Below are 16,958 nucleotides of genomic sequence, written 5' to 3' on the forward strand. Positions count from 1 at the left end.
GGTTAGGGAATTACTTTTTCACACATGGCCAGGATAGCTTTTAAATTGATGAATAATCATTTAATAAATGCATTTGGTGTTTACTCAGGTTATAGTTGACTAATATGGAAATTGGTTTGATGATTTGAAACATGGAAGTGTGACAAATATGCAAATAACTAAGAAATCGGGAAGGGGCCGATAGTTTTTCACAGCGCTGTCTGCAGTAGTAAAACTCTGCTGCCATTGGCTGCGTCTCTCTGTCGTTCTGTCATTGTTCCTGAGGGCGGAAGCAGCAGCAGTCCCAGGTTGATTTAAAGCTCCAGACACTGAAACAGTCAGTTAGAGCCCAAAACCACAGTCTGCACACATGTTCACAGCACGGTCTGTGTGCGATTCTTTCTATATATTCTCGGCACCTGTGACACTGACATTAGTAATTCCTGGAGTTATAGGGGCTTAAAATCTGCATGATTAAGTGGGCGTGGCCTCTTTGACAGGTGGATGGTGTCAAAGAGTTGGAGTCCCAGAGCCGGACCTCTCATCCATGTTTGTGCTCTTTGCTGACAGACAGTCATAAAGTCTGTGCTTTTTATTTTATGTCCTCATCTGCTAAACACGCTGTAACGTCCTTCTCTTTAAACTGAATTATTTGTCCAGTTCTCTGCCTAATGTGATGTTGTACGTCATTCTAAAATATTCTGGCATATACACACGGTTAAAAATAGCTGCTGAGTAGTTCCAATTTATAATTAGCAAAGAACAAGAGTAGTTAAGCTTAGACCTCTCCAGTGTCTTTTAACTGAGTATATATTATTAGTATTTAAAAGGAGCATCCATCCATGCCAAGATACTGAACCCTGATTTGCCCCTAATGCATCCACTACAGTGTGAGTGCGTGTGTGAATGTTAAACAAAAGTTCTTGTATGGATGTGTGTGACTGAGGGGATGAGGCTTCTAGTAAAGTGCTCAGAGTAGAAAAGCACTATGTCAGTTCATATATTAACCAGTTCTCCTGTGTCTGTCTGGACTTGTGTTCACAAGTATGAATGAATGATGAACAAAATATAAAGATTGCATAATATTCCCCTCTTCACCATCTATCAAATTTCCTATGCAGCAACCCACCCTGAGGTTGAGAGACGGGGTGGACTATACCTTAGACAGGTCAACAGCCCTGAGATGAGCTGTGGACATACTCACATATTGGCCTGTGGCCAGTAAAGAATCACCAGTTTGTCTTTGGAATGTGTGACGAGGCACCCGGAGGAAACCCCAGCAGGCACAGAACATGTCCACGCGGCTGCTTTGAAGCAGGCATGGTAAGCTTCATATATAGTATGCTGTTGAAAGCACAGTGACTCGTAGGACATGCACAATTGCAGTGAGTATAGCCTTGACATTTCCTATATTGTTGCCGTACGTGGTAAAATGATTAAATAAGGTTGGTTGTTGAGAGATCCACAGACAGACACTTTGACAAGTGATGAAACTGATATTTCTCCTTGTTGTAACATCACACTCAGAAACAATATCTTGACGTGTCCTGGCAGGCTGGCCACTAAATGAGTGTAACGATGGACTGGAACACATGTGTTGCTGACATCAACTTTAACCTGTAATAAACAAGTACTGTTGCATTTTCAAAGTTTTGGTACCAAAAGCTTTGTAAGTTGTTCTGGTGACAGTTCACTTCATAATTAATCCTTCTGTCAGCAGTCACATCATCAGTAAACTCCAGTGACCCGCTTCCACTGGCAGGCATACATGATGACAACAGGGAAACATAAGGTTTCCTGCACCACGTTTGACAGATGATGACAGATAATGAGCTGGTCAATGCTTTTCTCTTACATCATTCTGGTACAAGTTAATCTGGCTGTCATCTGTCCACTGATTTTTTTTTCCTAGCACTGAGGTGGAAAAGTCTACTCTGGCCTTCCTGTTCGTGAGTCTAACCAGTGGCTTGTACCTTGTTGTAAACCGTCTCTTGTACACTTATTCACTCAGGAGTTCTCTTGTTAGATGTTGTAAGGGCTTTTCTTCCCCAGGAAATAATTCTGCAGTCGTGAACTTTAGTTGTTTTTGTTGACTTCCAGGCCTGTTGGTTTTCCTGAGCCACCCGGAGCGTTGCTTCTTTTTAAGAATGTAACAGATTGTTGGTCACTCGTAAGTTGTTTTTGGTCTTTCTGCACTGACATCAACCCTTTATGGACCTCGTGTTGTGAGTTCCAGTGAACAGATCTATTAGCTGCTTAATTTGTCATTGAATGATTCATTTTTAATAACTTTATGCATTTTTGTGGTTAGAAAAGTGGTGACACTCTTCTCTCAGATATTTCATTACTTAAACAAAATTACTTTTCCAGAGTTAGCTGTAACTGAGGAAGTGACATCTGTGCTGGGTTGTGACAGCGGTCACACTACAAGTGTACAACTGAAATATGCTAGGCCCACCTCTTCATGTGGGCCAAGGCTTAGTTTACTAAACTGTTTACTAAAATGTGCACCAGTGAGTCACTGGGGCGTGTGAGTAAGAGGATTCACCACCATTGCAGCTCAGTAGCTAGACCGGCTCATCTAACAGTGTACTGGAAACATTCCGATGGAGTTTTGGTCAATGTTGAAATGATTCCATCACACAGTTGCTCCAGATTTGTAACAGTTTCACCACATCCCAAAGGTGCTCTGTTGGATTGAGATCTGGTAAATGTGGAGGCTGTTTGAGCGCAGCAAATATCTCTCTGAGCTTTGAGATGTAGCACATTATTCTGCTGGAACTATACATTGGGATGCACGTGATCAGCAGCAATACTCAGGTAGGCTGTGGGATTGAAACACATCTCAGTTGGTACTAAAGGGCCAAAGTCTGCCACCACCACAACACAACACAACCACACCACAACACAACCACAACCACAACCACCCCACACTACCTGCAGCAGCTGCCTGAAATGAATAAACCTAGCGACTCATGTCTTCAGTCTGGCCTCACTGATTGCTCCAAACACACCAGGTTACTGAGAGATGTGTGATAAATCAAAACAGCACAAAAGTGCAGTGTGTCTCGCAGTTGTGATATCAGCAAATACAGTTTAATAATGAATTAATAGATTTTCATTAATCTTCTACACCAAATTCTCAAAGTGTTCTGTTCGTTTTCATTCTCTGCTGTTACCTCTGGTCCTTAGAATCTGGGCCTTGGTATTTTATTCAAGGTGAAAGCCTGTAAAATGTGGGTTAAAAGCTGGCTGAGCTTTGCCAGAAGCAGCAGCTGATTGGCTGTGGCTGAGCTGGTGTGTTGTGATAAGAGCCCAGCCTTTTGCAGCTCCACTGTGCAGTCAGAGGAAGTCTGTGACGGAGTGAAGCACAGCACCCCTCACTTCTTCCTTCCACTCTCTCTCTGCTACTCTGTCATTCCTGCCATACCAGACATAGCTTACCACCAGCTGAGGTAGGCTCTCACCATAAATTTTTGGAAAGAACAGCCGGAGTCAGCATTCAGTCTTAAAACACATAATTAGTGTGAATGCTTGAAAAGCATTCACAGTATTGTTCTTCTAATCTTTATTATTATTTTCTATTCCGTACGTTTTTCGCCGACTATCTCCTTCAAAACCGTTCAACTTAGAAAAACCATTCAAACACCATTAGATTCCTCTTCTTTTGGAATGGTGTGCTTCTATTTTTCTCATTTTTAACATTTATATTTTTAATTTTATTTAACTTTTTTCAACAAAAATTTCCCATGTATTTCAATGGGGAGACCCTTCAAATTCTCATTCAATTTACTCATTTTTAAACTCTTACTACTTCCACATACGTTGACATAGAGCCACCATTCAAACTTTAAAACGAAGACAAGACATTCAACTATTCACCTTGTATTTATCTTTTCAATATCTATTATACTTTTTCTTTAGTTCCAGTTTAAGTTTCATGATGTTTTTTCACCTGTTTCAGAGTTTATAATGGGTGTGTATGGGACGGAATGTTGGGGCTAGAGTGAGACAGCTCAACTGCTAGAGTGAGAGGAGCAAAAAAATTAATCTTAAAATCTTTTTTAAAACTGCTGCTGTGTCCACAGCGTTTGCTCTACAGGTATGATTTTACCCTCAAAACGTAGCCATCGCTGTCCTCTTTCATCCAATGTGTTTACTATTGTACTAGGTGTTATGGTTCTTTCGTAAATGTCACCAATGCACAGCTTCCTCCCTCCAACTCTTCCATAGACTCTAATGTTAAAATGGCTCAGAAGGTTCGTTTGAAAATCAGAAGAGCATGGTGTCTTTCCACTGTCACCACGTCCATATAATAAACTCCACAGGCATGAAAACTGAGAATTCAGTAGACTAGAAGCTGCTGTCGCTCACGGTGAAAGAATTTCGTCAATACGACCTATACTTTTCATTTGGGAACGATTTGTTTCGCCCTGACTTTTCTGTTCATTTTAAGGAGCAAAAGTGAGGCGCATGTCTGTGTACGTGTGTATGGAGCCATTGGGTGCAGTCACTATAGCAACCAGGCTCACACCTGCCTGCTTAACGAGCTCTGCCTGCCACTGTGCCAAGATTCATCTTAAACACTTCTCTTTCAACTGCTGCTGTGTCCACAGTGTTACAGCCATCATTTTACCCTCAAAATGTCGCCATTATTGTTCTCTTTCCAACACAGTGTCTTTCAAAGCTCAGACATTTAAACTTTTTAAACTGTGTGGATCAAAGTGGAGGGATCACATTTTCTTCATTCAGTGATTCAAAGAATATGACCTTTTAATATTCATTCAGATGTTTTCTGACTCTAAATGTTCTTTTCTCATTTCTTAGGTTTTTCTAATTTACAATTAAAACATTTTCAGCTTTTTTCCAACTTCTGCTTCTGTGTAACCTTCAGCTTTTAGCAGTTCAGCACTTTTGTTTTCAGGTTAAATTCGGGTTTTTTTTTTATCTCATTCAAGATTTTTAACTTAAATTCAGTAATTAATTCATTTCAGTGCATACATTCAGATTCAAGCATTCACACTGCAGTTTCTTCAGAAAATGCACTTTCTAGTTACAACAAGTTGTGGAAACATGTCCTTCTCTCTGTTTCTGTCGCAAGAGCCAAGTGTGTGTGTGTGTGCGTGCGTGTGCGCGTGCATGCTTTTTCAGTCTTTATATGTGTTTGACATACAATGGCAGTGTGTGTATGTTTTCTGCAGTTTACATAATGTACGTTGGAATGCTTAAAACTTGCAGTGAAACTAGCAGTAATAATTCCAGTAATTAAGAGGAATTTTGGCCCACCCATCTTTGCAGAATTGTTGTTATTCAGCCACCTTGGAGGGTTTTCGACCATGAACCGCCTTTTTAAGGTCATGCCATCCATCCATCCATCCATCCATCCATCCATTTTCTGCCCCTTAGCCTGGGCTGGGTCGCAGAGGCAGCAGGCTAAGCAGAGAAGCACAGACCTCCCCTGCCACCTCGTACAGCTTGTCCAAGGGGAACACCGAGGCATTCCCAGGCCAGGCGAGAGATATAATTTCTCCAGTGTGTCCCGGGTTTGCACCGGGGCCTCCTCCCGGTGGGACATGCCCGGAACACCTCACTCAGGAGGTGCCCAGGAGGCATCCTTATCAGATGCCCAAACCACCTCAACTGGCTCCTTTTGATGTGGAGGAGTAGCAGCTCTACTCTGAGCCCCTCCTGGAGGGCCCACCCAATCTCTAAGGGAGAAGCCAGCTACCCTTTGGAGAAAGCTAATTTCCGCCGCTTGTATCTGCGATCTTGTTCTTTTGACCACTACCCAAAGCTCGTGACCATAGGTGAGGGTAGGGACATAGATCAGCCGGTAAATCGACAGTTTTGCTTTTACGCTCAGCTCTTGCTTTAGCACGATGGTCAAATTGCGAACAGAATTGGTGACAAAGGGCTGCCCTGGTGGAGTCCAACACAAACAGGGAATGAGTCCGACTTATTGCCAGTTATGCAGACCAAGCTCTTGCAGTGGTTGTTTAAGGATCGAGTTCTCCAAGTCCACAAAACACATGTATACTGGTTGGGCAAACTCCCATGCACCCTCAAGTATCCTTGAGAGAGTAAAGAGCTGTTCAAGTGTTCTGCGACCGGGCGGAAAACCGCATTGTTCCTTCTGTATCCGAGTTTGACTAACGGAGCCCCAGCCTGCTGCCTCTCACCAAGGGCAACTCCAAACTGAACCAGAGTCCAGCTCTTCTCCGGGAGACTGGTTTCAGAGCCCAAACTGTGCACTGAGGTGAGCCTGACTATATCTACCCGGTACCTCTAAACCTAATGCACTAGCTGAGGCTCATTCCTACCCAGAGAGGTGACATGCCATGTTCCAGTCGCTAGTCTTGGTAGAAAAGAGGATCGTTACGTCAGGTTTTGCTCCGTCAAGTTTGTATGTCTTAGTCTTAGTTACTTCCTGTTTTATTTTAAAAGTGTGACAAAGGACCCGACGCACACAACTTTACAAGGTACGTGTATGTTTATTTACATTGGATTTTTGCTCAGTCTTCTCGTACAGCTTTCCAGCTGCCATACTTCCGTTCAATCCAACACCATACACACCTCTCCCATCAGCTCTCGGTATCCAACCTATATAGGGGAGGCATGATAAGATAATGGAAATCAGCTGTTCTGGTCAGCCTTCCTGACACCACACCCTGAACCCACTGCTTCATCTCTCCCCTGCAGCTGAACCACAAACCACACTTCACCACAGATAGTTGCTTGTGTCAAGTGTGTTGTGTTGAGATTTTCATCTCCTTATCTCATTAGTTAGATTTAGTTTAGCTCTGTGTTGTTCCTCTGGTGTCTCCACTCCTTCCTAATGTCCTCTTGTGTATTTAAACCCTCAGTTTGCATTGGAGTCCTATTTCTGCCTTGAACATAGCAGTCCATGACACTTCTAAGAAAGGATGCAATCAAGATAACTCTAGAGACGAGTTATCTGTTTTACCCTTATCCTTTTTTAGCTTCCTTTCTGTCCCTGCATTCTCACTCATACTTTCACACATTTAATGCTTCCAGGGGGTTTGGGATTTTCAGTAAAATAATTTTATTTCTTTGCTGGAGTTTTAGGGTTAACCCTGGGTTTTTTGTACTACAAAGGTGGTTGACTTCTTACTGGAGTAAATCACAATGGTGACTTAAGCTGCTCCGAAGCTTCATTCACTTCTCCGAAGTTGTGCATTTTACTGGTATATTTTTATAACCTTTTGATATTTTTTGTCGCCATTTGATAACATTGCTGTAGTAGGTAGTAGTTAACCCTGGGTTAGCTTAGCGATTTGATAACCAGCTTTGTATGACCGTTTAGCCTGATCGCCAGTGTTAAGATAAGTGAAAGATACTGTCACGGAGGAGCAGGGAGGACTCGGCGCAGACTGAAATCTCAGAAAAACAGGTTTATTTACACACTCCAGGTGCACTATATACAGGTGAAGGAGAAGGGGGCCAGGGTTCCCAGGGGTGCAGAGCGGGGTCGGGAAAAGCGTCCAGAGTCTCCAAACCAAACACGAGAAATCTGCATACAGAGAACAAGAGTTAGCACGGAACTTTCACGGACAGAGCTCAAAACTGGCTGAGGCTAAAGTAGCACTGACGAGCGTTACTCAATAGTCCAGCGGCGAGGTGCTCTCAGTCACTGCCTTAAGTAGCGGGAGCAAACAAGGTGAGGAGCCACAGGTGATTGCCTACAGGTGGTGGAGGCCGGGAGCTCACAATGAGCTCCGCCCAGGCAGCGAGCAGAGAGAGAGGAGAGAGAGAAAAGACAAAACATAACATGTAGCCACACAGGGCCAGCCGAGCAGGCACGGGGACCATGACAGATACCCTGGATATGTTGAACGAGCTTCGTACTGTAGGGCACTGCTCATCTACTAATTAGAAGGTTGGTGGTTCAATCCCTGCCTGCTCCAGTGTGCATGCCAAATAACCTTGGGCAAGATACTAACCTCAACTTGTGCTCCATTGGAGTTTGAGTATTAGAATGAAAGTACTTAAGCATAGGGGGAAAAGTGCTTGTTTGAATGGCTTTAAGTGTGTTTAAGAGGCTTGTTGTATAAAGAGCTTTGAATGCTCAGCTAGAGTAGAAAACCACTATTTAAGAACCAGTTCGTTTACCATTTTACCTCTTGTATTCTAAGATCTGCTTTCTCTTCCAGCTGATTTAGCTTCCTCATGCTGAATCTTCCTTCATTTTGTCTATAGGCTATAAATCTAAACTGTTTTCCACTATTATATGATGGAGCAGTCAATACAGCGAGGACGACCAGGTCCTCGGTTACTTTCTCCTTTTGAAAGTCATTTAAAGTTGTTCTGCTGAGCTCCCTGGGTTTACTCGGCCCTGTAATGAACTCTACACCAGGTGTGAACACAGAGAAACAATCAATTTCCTAATTTTCTTTTTTCAAAATTATAACAATTTCTTCGGATCTCTCACCCTTGAAGACAATGTGGTCTTCTGATGAAAATCCCAGTGTTGTTGGTCTTAGCACTTTTCAGGGATAATCAGTTTATGTCCATCTCAGACCCCAGATGCCAATCAGTCATAGGATCCCGTAGGTGACACCAAGGTCGTCGTGGAAATATGAAATGAATTGAGGTGCACACAGCACAGAAACTGTTTTTTTTTAATTTTCTCTTGCAAAGGCGTCGAACAGCAGCACAGGGCAGCAGTCTGTATGCAGTCTGTAAGCCTAGAATATTTATAGAGTATAGTTAATCTGTCTGCCATGGTCACAGAACACTGTAACAACAGATAACTCGCTCATCAGCATGTGCTATAACTGAACGATTAGATGGGGACACAATTTGACCATATGGAGCCTGCCATTTGTTAAGGTTGGGACTTATTAAGGCTTTTAACACTGAAGCAGAAGAATCCTAAAAAAATCCATGACAAATTACAACCATTTATATAAAACTGCAGCTGTGAGTTATTTTAGTAATCAAGTACACTGACAAGTATCCCATATCAGTGACATTCACATCCAAAAACTGACTGCTGTCTACAGTGGAGTAGACAGCAGTCAGTTTTTGGATGTGAATGTCACTGATATGGGATACTTGTCAGTGTAATGTCTACTCCACTGTAACCTATGTTGTCCGCGATCAAGACGAAAACCACATTGTGAAAGAAGAGAAGCACTAAAGTGCTGACTGTCATCATTTGTCCCACAGTGAGCAGTAAGATGCAGCGCTTTAGTGACAGACTTCGGCCTGCAGCGTCACTGAAAATGACTTCTTTGTATTTGAAGAGCAGGATACTGCTTCCTTTCACTCAGACACTGAAGTTATTGAATATTTGAGGATCCCGAACTTTTTCAGGATAGACTCTTTCCATGAAACACAGCAATACCCTCGAGTGTGCCTGTGGAGAGCTTCTTCAATCTGGGGAGTCTTGTGCTAACTCAAAGAAGTCAAAGGAGGAACATATTGGATTTAAAACTTCTCCCCATGAGGTTTAGTCCACTGGTAAGCTATTATTTGGCAAAGGAGCAGCTTTTCCCCTATTTTCAGTATTCCATTTTAACATGCTTTTTCCTTTTATTCATTTTTTTCTTGCACATATCTAACAAGCCTGTAAATTTCTTCATCTGTTGTTTGACTGATTTTGCTGTGACCTGTCCATAGTTGGATCCAATATACTAATAGGTGTAAAAAGGAAATCGAATGAACAACACTTAACTCTTAATTCTAAACCTGCACAGTGTATTTAACCTTCTACAGCCCACTGTTGCCCTCTGACCCTCACCCAACACAATCTCAAACCGAAAAAGTGTTAGACCTCCATATTTACCAAGAGATATGAACGCAGACATTATGACTTTTCTATTAAAGTTAATGTCCACACTTATTAATAGACACAGACAAAATAATAGTTACTAAAGCCCGAGCCACCAAAAGGGAAAAAGTTCTCTGTGTCATTCTACCCGACCAAAGAGACTTTATGAAATCCAGAAATGTGCAGATTTTTAAATGTGGTCAGCTTTACTAGAAACCAGAGAACACACAGATTACCTGATTTGTCTACCCTTTTTTTCTTTAAATGATATATTATAGTCTCTCTTGGGTTGCTTTTGCAGTTTGTTTTGGATCGTTATCATCTGTGGTGATAACTGTGAACCTCTTTCTGCTCAGTGTTGCAGCATTAGTCTAAATGTGAGCAGAGTGCTGCCCTGTACACTTCACAATTCATCCTGCTGCTTCTATCAGGAGTCGCATCATCAACAAACACCAGTGACCCGCTTCCACTGGCAGCCGTACATGCCCATACCATAATGCTCCCTCCACCATGCTGACAGATCATGTGGATGCTTCAGATCATAATCTTCTTTCTTCATACATTTCCTCTCCATCATTCTGCGAGTTTCAGTGAACAGATGGCAAATGCAAGTTCAACACTTAGAACTGACTCCAGATCTTTTATGGGTCATGAATCAGTTTGTCATCAACTGCTCAGTTACTTTTGAGCCTCTGGAAGTGGGAGACTGTAAAAATGGCCATAATTCCTAAAGAGTTGATTCGGTTCTTTGTTAAACCCTTTGAATTAAAGCTGATAGTCTGTACTTGGACAGCTGCAGAGCAGAATCAGTGAACAGATTGATGTCTAATGAGCCCCTGCTGTGGGATGGGGGGTGTGAGCAGGCACACACAGATTTATACACACATTCACACGATGCATACATCCATCCATGGGAGGGTGAGGATTATCTTTGCAGGCAGAAAGACAAGAAGATCCGGTTTAGCCACTTAGAAGTCTCTACTGAGCGAGCCTCTTTACCCACTAACCTGGATGAAGTCTCTAATTGACACACAAATTGTCATGCTAAAGAAATACTCGCTGTTTTTATATAGAAAGCACAGACAGCTGTCATTTATTTCTTGAGTAACAGTTTAAAAGTGACTTTAAAGATGTTCATGTTCAGCAAAGGAGAACTCTGCCACTAAGGTACCAGAGTCTAGTGGCATGAGTGGAAAGCATGAATCAGCCTCAGGGCAGAACTCTTCAGCTCAGGAATGTGAGAGCTCATTAATCGCTGCAAGCAAGACTGAATATCGAATGTAAAAATGCAGCAGAGCTGCGAGTGTGCGTTGCTGATGTCCTCCTTTATGTTACAGCTTCACTGCAACTCTCAGACGTTGGACAAAGACAGAGTTAAACAGAGCTTGGCGTTTGTGGCCAACCAATGAGAAAAAGACTCCTTGCTAAACAGACAAAATGTCAGATTTCTGTCTTGGCTACAGAGCAGTCAGCAGGATTCTTTACAGCTTGGTTAAGTACCTGACGTAATGATAAAACCTCCCACCAGTTCATGAATGAGAGGCTCTAAAAAGCTCTGTTATACAAAGACTGTGTGTCTGTGAGTTTGTGTGTCTGAGAGAAATAGTCTTGTCCTTTGGGTGTGTAAGGATTCCCCTGTTTCGTTCTGACTTCCTGCTTCCTGTCTGTGAAAGGGCTGACCAAATCAGTGCATGTACGAGAGCTGAATGCAGCTTTGTGTCTCTGTCACTTGTCAGTAATAAGTGTGGTTTGAACAGTAAGTGAGTCATGCAGACTGCTACATTGTCAAGTTAAAGCTGCAACAAGTTCTTGCCATGTGCTGAGCGACACTCTGTCCACCTGCACGTCTCCACAGCTGCTGCACAGTGACAGACTGTGCCAGACTATGGTGCTGCCGTCACAGTGCCACTCCTGTAGTCTGACATTCAAACTGCTGCTCATTCTAGCAATTCAGCTACTGCTAATAGTGAAGCGTATGAAGCACTCTAAAATCTCATATTAAAAACCAAAGACAAAACATTCACAGCTAAGAAGTGTTTTTCTTTTCAAACAGATAAGATAATACGCTGAAGTAGAAAAATCTTTTTTCCGCACACACAGAAAGAACATATCGCACATGCTCCACTTCCTAGGAATCCACTGCTTATTTAATGTTTGCGTCTGGAAAAACGAACATAACCCTCTTATCAGGTTAGGCTGAGCAAACATCTCACTATTACAGAACATACAGCATGGTTACTTGAAGGAAAGGACGTGGAAGTGTGTCAGTATGTGTTAAACTTTGTTTAGATTAGACTAAAATGTAAACCATCACCAGTTTGTCTGTTTGTAACTGGAAGTCTCACAGAATCTTAGTTCGGTCATTCCCAACCACCCATTTTGACTTCCAGGCCTTACTCGGCACGGATGTTTCTGTATACTCTACCGGCCTTGGTTATGGCATTCCATGTATGCCCTGCCCTCCTGGCATCTTGCACCCTGCTGTTACGTGCTGGATTGTCTCAATGTCTGCGGTTTTGCCTTCTGGTAGTACAGTCTGATTACCTTCCCTCCCTTTGCTACAGATACATTTCTCCAGTCTGAATGACATTCCAATGTTATGATCCTCATGGTGTGGATCAGTGAGTAGATGTCTTGTTCACTGGCATGCAGCATATAGCAACTTTCCTCTGTGTTGCCTTGATCTTGGCCTCTGAATATAAAAAAACTAAATGCAAGTACCTTTATGTGCTGTGTTGGTTCAGAGTTTCAGTTGGCACATCCCTGAAAAAACTGCAGCAGTGTGTAAGAGGGTGGCAAGATGTTACAGTCTTTGCACACAGCTTCATCAAGCATGTATGTAATGTGTGGACGATGATGAAAATACAGTTTGTCAGCGAACACATCCTAGCATGTCATTTTCATGAGAAGATAACTGTTTTTCACTTCAGCTGTTTCAGACCTTTCATGTTGCAGATCTGGTATACTTCCTGGTGTATTTCCTCTGGCACTGTGAATGTTACATCTCTGCTTTGCCTCTTCTTCTAGTGTCTGACACCATGAAACTGAATCCACGGGAAGCTCTGCTTTATGTAAGTATCTGTTGTTTTTATAAGGCATCATAATGAGCTGTAAAGGAGCTAGAATGTCTTATTAAACTTGCCTGGTGTGGCAAATGCACTTTAAACACCAGCTAGCCAGCCGATTAGCAAATATGCTAACACACTTCACTACCAAACAGTCAGCAGATGGCACAGACCCAGATCTGTCACATGCCATCATTTCTGTTTCGAGTGAGGTTCCTTTTGTGAAGCACAGGGGCCATACCATTTGAAAACATCATCTAGCTTCAGCCATACAGGCGTTTTCCAAACTTATAGGTCTGTTTTTCCATCTATCATCTGTGATAGAGTAGCTGATGTGAGGTAGTGTTTGCTGACTCTCAGCAATCTGTGAGCATTGCTGCAGTCAATCGCCGATGCCATGTTTGTGACACTGTTTTCTGTCAGGGAGACTGTGTGCTGACAGTGCAGCTTGATGAGGACGAAGAGAAGGAAGCAGACTTTTACCTGATTTTCTCTGGGTCTACACAAAGGCACGTGAGCAGTACACTGCGAGTGAGTCATGTCACACTGCAGGCCATGTGTCCAGGTATAACACACACACATGTACACATGCATGCACATGCACACACTCACACTCGCGCGGCTGGTTGAGTGGATTTTTGAAATACCAGAACAGAGAGTGCAGAAGTTTTGCAGGTGGATGAAAGTATGTGTGTTCACATGAGTGGAGCTGCTACAGAGCCCTCCTGCTTTCACCGTCCACTGAAGCAGTCCTGTGTTGGTTCCAATAATCCAGACTTGAGCTCCGTTAGGTTGGGATCTGGAGCCTGGGACCATCTGTACAGACTCACAGTGCAGACTCCTGTACTCAGTTCTTCATACTTCATGCTTTAGTGAATTTGTTTACTCTTTAATTGTCTTATGGATGAACTGAGGTAGATAACTTGTTGGTGAGTGAGTGATAATTTTGATGGTTTTGTTGATGTGCTGCTGACAACTCCACCCATAGATCACACATTAGCACACATCACGTATCAGGTTCTCTGCATGTAGATCACCTGCCAGAAACTGACTGTGTGTGTGTGTGTGTGTGTGTGTGTGTGTGTGTGTGTGTGTGTGTGTGTGTGTGTGTGTGTGTGTGTGTGTGTGTGTGTGTGTGTGTGTGTAGGCCATAATGTGTGTGAACAGGTCTTGGTGACACTGTGTTTGGCTCGCCCTGATGGATCAGTGGACACACACTCGCAGCAGACCTTCTCCTTTATACAGGTAACAGCATTAAAGAGCTCCTTTGGTTCAGCCCTGTCATGATGTCATGTGACTGGTGGGATGGATGGAAATGATGTGAGACTATTGCAGCAACTGATCACTTCCAATATGAGCACAAGAGTGTTAAAGTTTGGATTGTACGTGCCTGACAACAGAGAGCGGCAGACGTCTTCATATGTTGAAGAAAGCAGTCAGCACTGTGAGGCGGCAGGCCTGTTTACAATCCTGACGTACACATGAGCCAGTTTTATTTCTAATATGATTATTACTTATTAATGACTGCCACCCACAACTACAAGTATACCTGACTGAAACCTCCATCAAGGGACATTATTAACAACTCAGTTCTCAGACTGTGTGCACTGAGACTGAGACAGAGCAGAGTTTGCATCCATCCAGAAAGTTAACTTTAGCCATAATATAGATATATTACAAAATATATATTAGCAGTAATATAGATATATTACAAAATATATATTAGCAGTAATATAGATATATTACAGAAATGGGTCTGTTATAGGTATGAGGGTACAAAATATGGGTCTATTATGGGTATGTTACAATGTACACGATATGAAGGTACCGTATGTTATGAATATGCTATAACTATAAGTATGTACAGGCTGTAGTGGGTGTACAAGCTTTGTACAGGCTATGAACAGGATATAAATATGAAAACTATACAGAAATATGAACTATGCAAGTTATAAACAGTTGTAAACAGTTGTAGAATTATAATTATCGTATTGTACAGAATGTACAGAGGCTATATAAAGTGCAAGTGGTTGTGAGTGGTGGTTCAGTCCATGTTATTATTGTGTGTATGAGGGTACAGTTGGCCATTTGTTTGTTTTTGTCCATTGTGTGTGCGTAGGTGGTTGTGGGTGTGTGTTCAGTCCATGAGTTTAATGTGGGTCAGATGTCAGGAGGCTATGCTAGTAAACCTGTACCCTATTGGCTGGTGTAAAAACAAACATACTTTGTTTCTCAAGCAAGATAAAACCTAGTACAAATTCAGTTTCAGGGATCTTATGGTTAAGGATTTCTTAAAATATATATATTATAAAATAATATAGGTACCACAGTTTGGGAGCATGGGGCACCTTTGTGACATGTGTGTGATGAGTGTGTGCTGCAGGTCATGTTTGCAGTTTCCACAATGGAGGGTGATGTTTTTTTGTTCATCCTGTTTAAGAATGATGATTAGGCAGCAGAAAGCTGTGTGACACACATCCCTGTGAGGAAACAGGCAGATGTGAGCAGATGTACTTGAGTTGACAATTGACAGGTTTGACAAAGAGCCTGTAGGAGTGTATCTGAATGATGACTGCAGTGTGTGGTGTGCAGCACACAGAAGCATTCCTACTGAACCGGGAGCAGGTGAGTGAGAAGAGACAGAGGGGTCCTGAAGCTGCTGGTATTTAGAAGGAAACTCAGAAATTGAGAGTTTTGAAGAAGTGCTCAGCAGTGTGCCTCTGTTTGTGTGGTAGAGTCCAGAGGAAGCTGAGAGCCTGGCCCTGAAGCATGTCAGCCAGCCTCACCGCAGGACTGCACCACAAGCACCCTGCAGCACACACACAGATGTGCAGAAGGGAACGGTCACAGTGACGGACACGAACAGACCCGACACACGGATGGATGTCGCTTCATTTTGGAGCAGCTGCCCTGGTGAGTGAGCATGATTTCTGTGCAAACTACTGCAGTGAGAGTCAGCCTCACCTGGAAGAGGTTGAGAACAGACAGGTACAGGCTGCCCCTGCAGGGTCAGTCTTCTTCCAGTTCTCAGATGGTGACGGATTTTTCCAGCTCAGATGGCATTTGCATATTGTGTAATTTTAAAGGTTTGCTATTTAATTTTTTTGTATTCACCAAGGTGCCGAGCCAGAACCCACAACACAGCGTCCCAGCTTCAGAATGTTTAGCAGAATATTATGAAGGTTTATCTGGTTCCACCTGCAGACATGCACTACACACGTTTGATTAGCAGCCACGGCGGTCTGAGGAAGCTGAACCTTGTGATCCTCATACATCTTTTAGCACAGGGGTTTTATCTCAGTATGCACCAACATAGCACTTAACCAAAGAAGACCAGGTGTCCCACCCACAAGCTACTTCCTCTCCATGGGGAGCCCATGTGCTTCCAGATTATAAGGGGTATGTAATCCCTGCAGCATAATCTTTGTCTGCCTGTGCTCTCCTCCCAGCTGGACAGAATGTCTCCCTGTGGTGGTGTGCAGGTGCCATTGTGGTTGGTGGCTCACACCCAGTGCTGTGCAACTTCACAGAAGTCCTGTGGCTGTAATCTGCACCCACAGCTCATTGGTAACCTATGAAGAAGATATGGACATAGAGTAGCCGCAGCCATGGGTTTGTGAAGTTAGCTTTTTAAAAACTTGAGCTGGTATCATCTTAATTTTGTGGCCAGAAGTCTCCATACTGCGATAAGAGGATGGAGATTTTAATGAGCTGCATTCATGGGCTGTATGAATGCATCACAGATAACTGCTAACATCCACCAAAACTGAAGCACAGCCTTTTCATATGGTCTGTTAGCACTTGAACTGCACTTGAAACTATATTATTTAATAGATAATTACATTAAAATAATCCAAATACCAGCAGCACACACACTGTCCAGAGGGACTCAGGGACTGCAGTGAAGGCCTAGTTGGAGGCCACTTGGATAATAAAGCTAAACTTTTAGACTTGTTTCTATAAAAGGTCACAAGAGCAGGCTGAGGAGAATGCAAACAGAGGTTTGAGTCGTGTTCAGTCAGTCTGCGTGTCACTCTGCCAGAAGGAAAAGTCTCTGTTTATAACAGTAAACACAAGCAGAGCTAGCAGGTTTTTCTGTGTTACAGCACCAGCAGTGGTCC

The 16,958-nt window shown here is 42.9% G+C and overlaps 1 protein-coding gene across 6 annotated transcripts in view; it reads left to right on the forward strand.

Annotated features, from left to right (window-relative positions):
• The window catches only part of LOC113026245 (A-kinase anchor protein 13-like), a 62,064-nt gene that overhangs the window by 4,186 nt on the left and 40,920 nt on the right, over positions 1-16,958 (forward strand). For 5 of the 6 annotated variants that reach the window (XM_026174788.1, XM_026174783.1, XM_026174789.1 and 2 more), the window contains exons 2-5: positions 12,800-12,843; positions 13,261-13,402; positions 13,985-14,082; positions 15,573-15,750. In XM_026174788.1, coding sequence (XP_026030573.1) covers positions 12,811-12,843; positions 13,261-13,402; positions 13,985-14,082; positions 15,573-15,750 — 451 coding nt within the window. In that variant the 5' untranslated portion in view covers positions 12,800-12,810. Of the gene's footprint in view, positions 1-1,100; positions 1,303-12,799; positions 12,844-13,260; positions 13,403-13,984; positions 14,083-15,572; positions 15,751-16,958 lie in introns of all 6 variants that reach the window. The other variant, XM_026174784.1, reaches the window with a different exon arrangement.

This window comes from Astatotilapia calliptera, chromosome 7, assembly GCF_900246225.1.
Source record: "Astatotilapia calliptera chromosome 7, fAstCal1.2, whole genome shotgun sequence".
NCBI classification, from domain to species: Eukaryota; Metazoa; Chordata; class Actinopteri; order Cichliformes; family Cichlidae; genus Astatotilapia; species Astatotilapia calliptera.